This window comes from Papilio polytes, unplaced genomic scaffold (assembly GCF_000836215.1).
Source record: "Papilio polytes unplaced genomic scaffold, Ppol_1.0 DF821289.1, whole genome shotgun sequence".
NCBI lineage: Eukaryota > Metazoa > Arthropoda > Insecta > Lepidoptera > Papilionidae > Papilio > Papilio polytes.
The window spans coordinates 5,968,041-5,968,923 of NW_013527915.1; the positions used below are offsets into that span (position 1 = coordinate 5,968,041).

At 49.3% G+C, this 883-nt stretch overlaps 1 protein-coding gene across 1 annotated transcript in view; it reads left to right on the forward strand.

Moving 5' to 3' along the window:
- Positions 1–883, forward strand: part of LOC106109161 (nucleosome-remodeling factor subunit NURF301) — a 14,395-nt gene that overhangs the window by 6,214 nt on the left and 7,298 nt on the right. The window contains exons 10-11 of the mRNA XM_013290566.1: positions 10–241; positions 319–878. Of these exons, the coding sequence (XP_013146020.1) occupies positions 10–241; positions 319–878 (792 nt within the window). The remainder of the gene's footprint in view (positions 1–9; positions 242–318; positions 879–883) is intronic.

The window sequence follows — 883 nt, forward strand, 5'->3', positions numbered from 1 at the left end:
CTTATGAAGGTGTCAGAGGAGTGGGTGGACGAGGACAAACTAGAACTGTGGGAGGTGCGTCAGTACGGCGAGCGCGCAGACCGCGTGACGCCTGTGACGCGACAGACGACCGGCAAACTGCCGCAGAGAAACATCGCGCCGACGCCGCCCAACGCCGCAGACCTTAAAGACAAGATGGAACAGCAGTTGCGCGATCAACGAGTCGCTCACCAACAGAAGAGAGCTTTAGAAATGTCCCAAGGTCTGTGTAAAGATAATAAATATTATTAGTAATATATAAGGCATAGGTAGTTTTTCACTTTTTTATTTTATTTTTAGATAAACTAAAGACGCCAAACCAAAATTCTGGAAAAAGCACTTTGACATCCTTGTTAACTACTAACGCAACAACTCCAGTTGGTCAGAAAACTGTCATCGGCACGAGAAGAATCATCATGACTAAAGGTGCAGATGGTACCACCCGCGTGATTAGTCAGCCCGTAACAGGTGTGACGAAAACGCTGGCCACGGGAGATTCCACAAAACCACCAAATACTCCGAAGGACGGACCACAAAAAGTTCAAATAATCCGAGCTCCCGACGGCAAGATAACTGTTCGAGGTTTGCTTGCCGGGCAGCAGCTGATACAACTGCCGGATGGGAAGTTGCACGTCGTTATGGCAGGACAACAAGGTGTAACCGGACAGTTGGTGGCAACATCGTCTATGACCAAGACGACGGAGCCCGATAGCTCAACTAAAGATAATACAGACAAGATACCTATCGCACCGAAAACTTGTGCAGAAGAAACGAAGACGTCTATCGCAAATCGCATAGTGAGCCAACCGACACAGGTTCAGCAGAGCATCGTGCAGGGCGGCCGGCAGATAGTGATGCAGGCCGG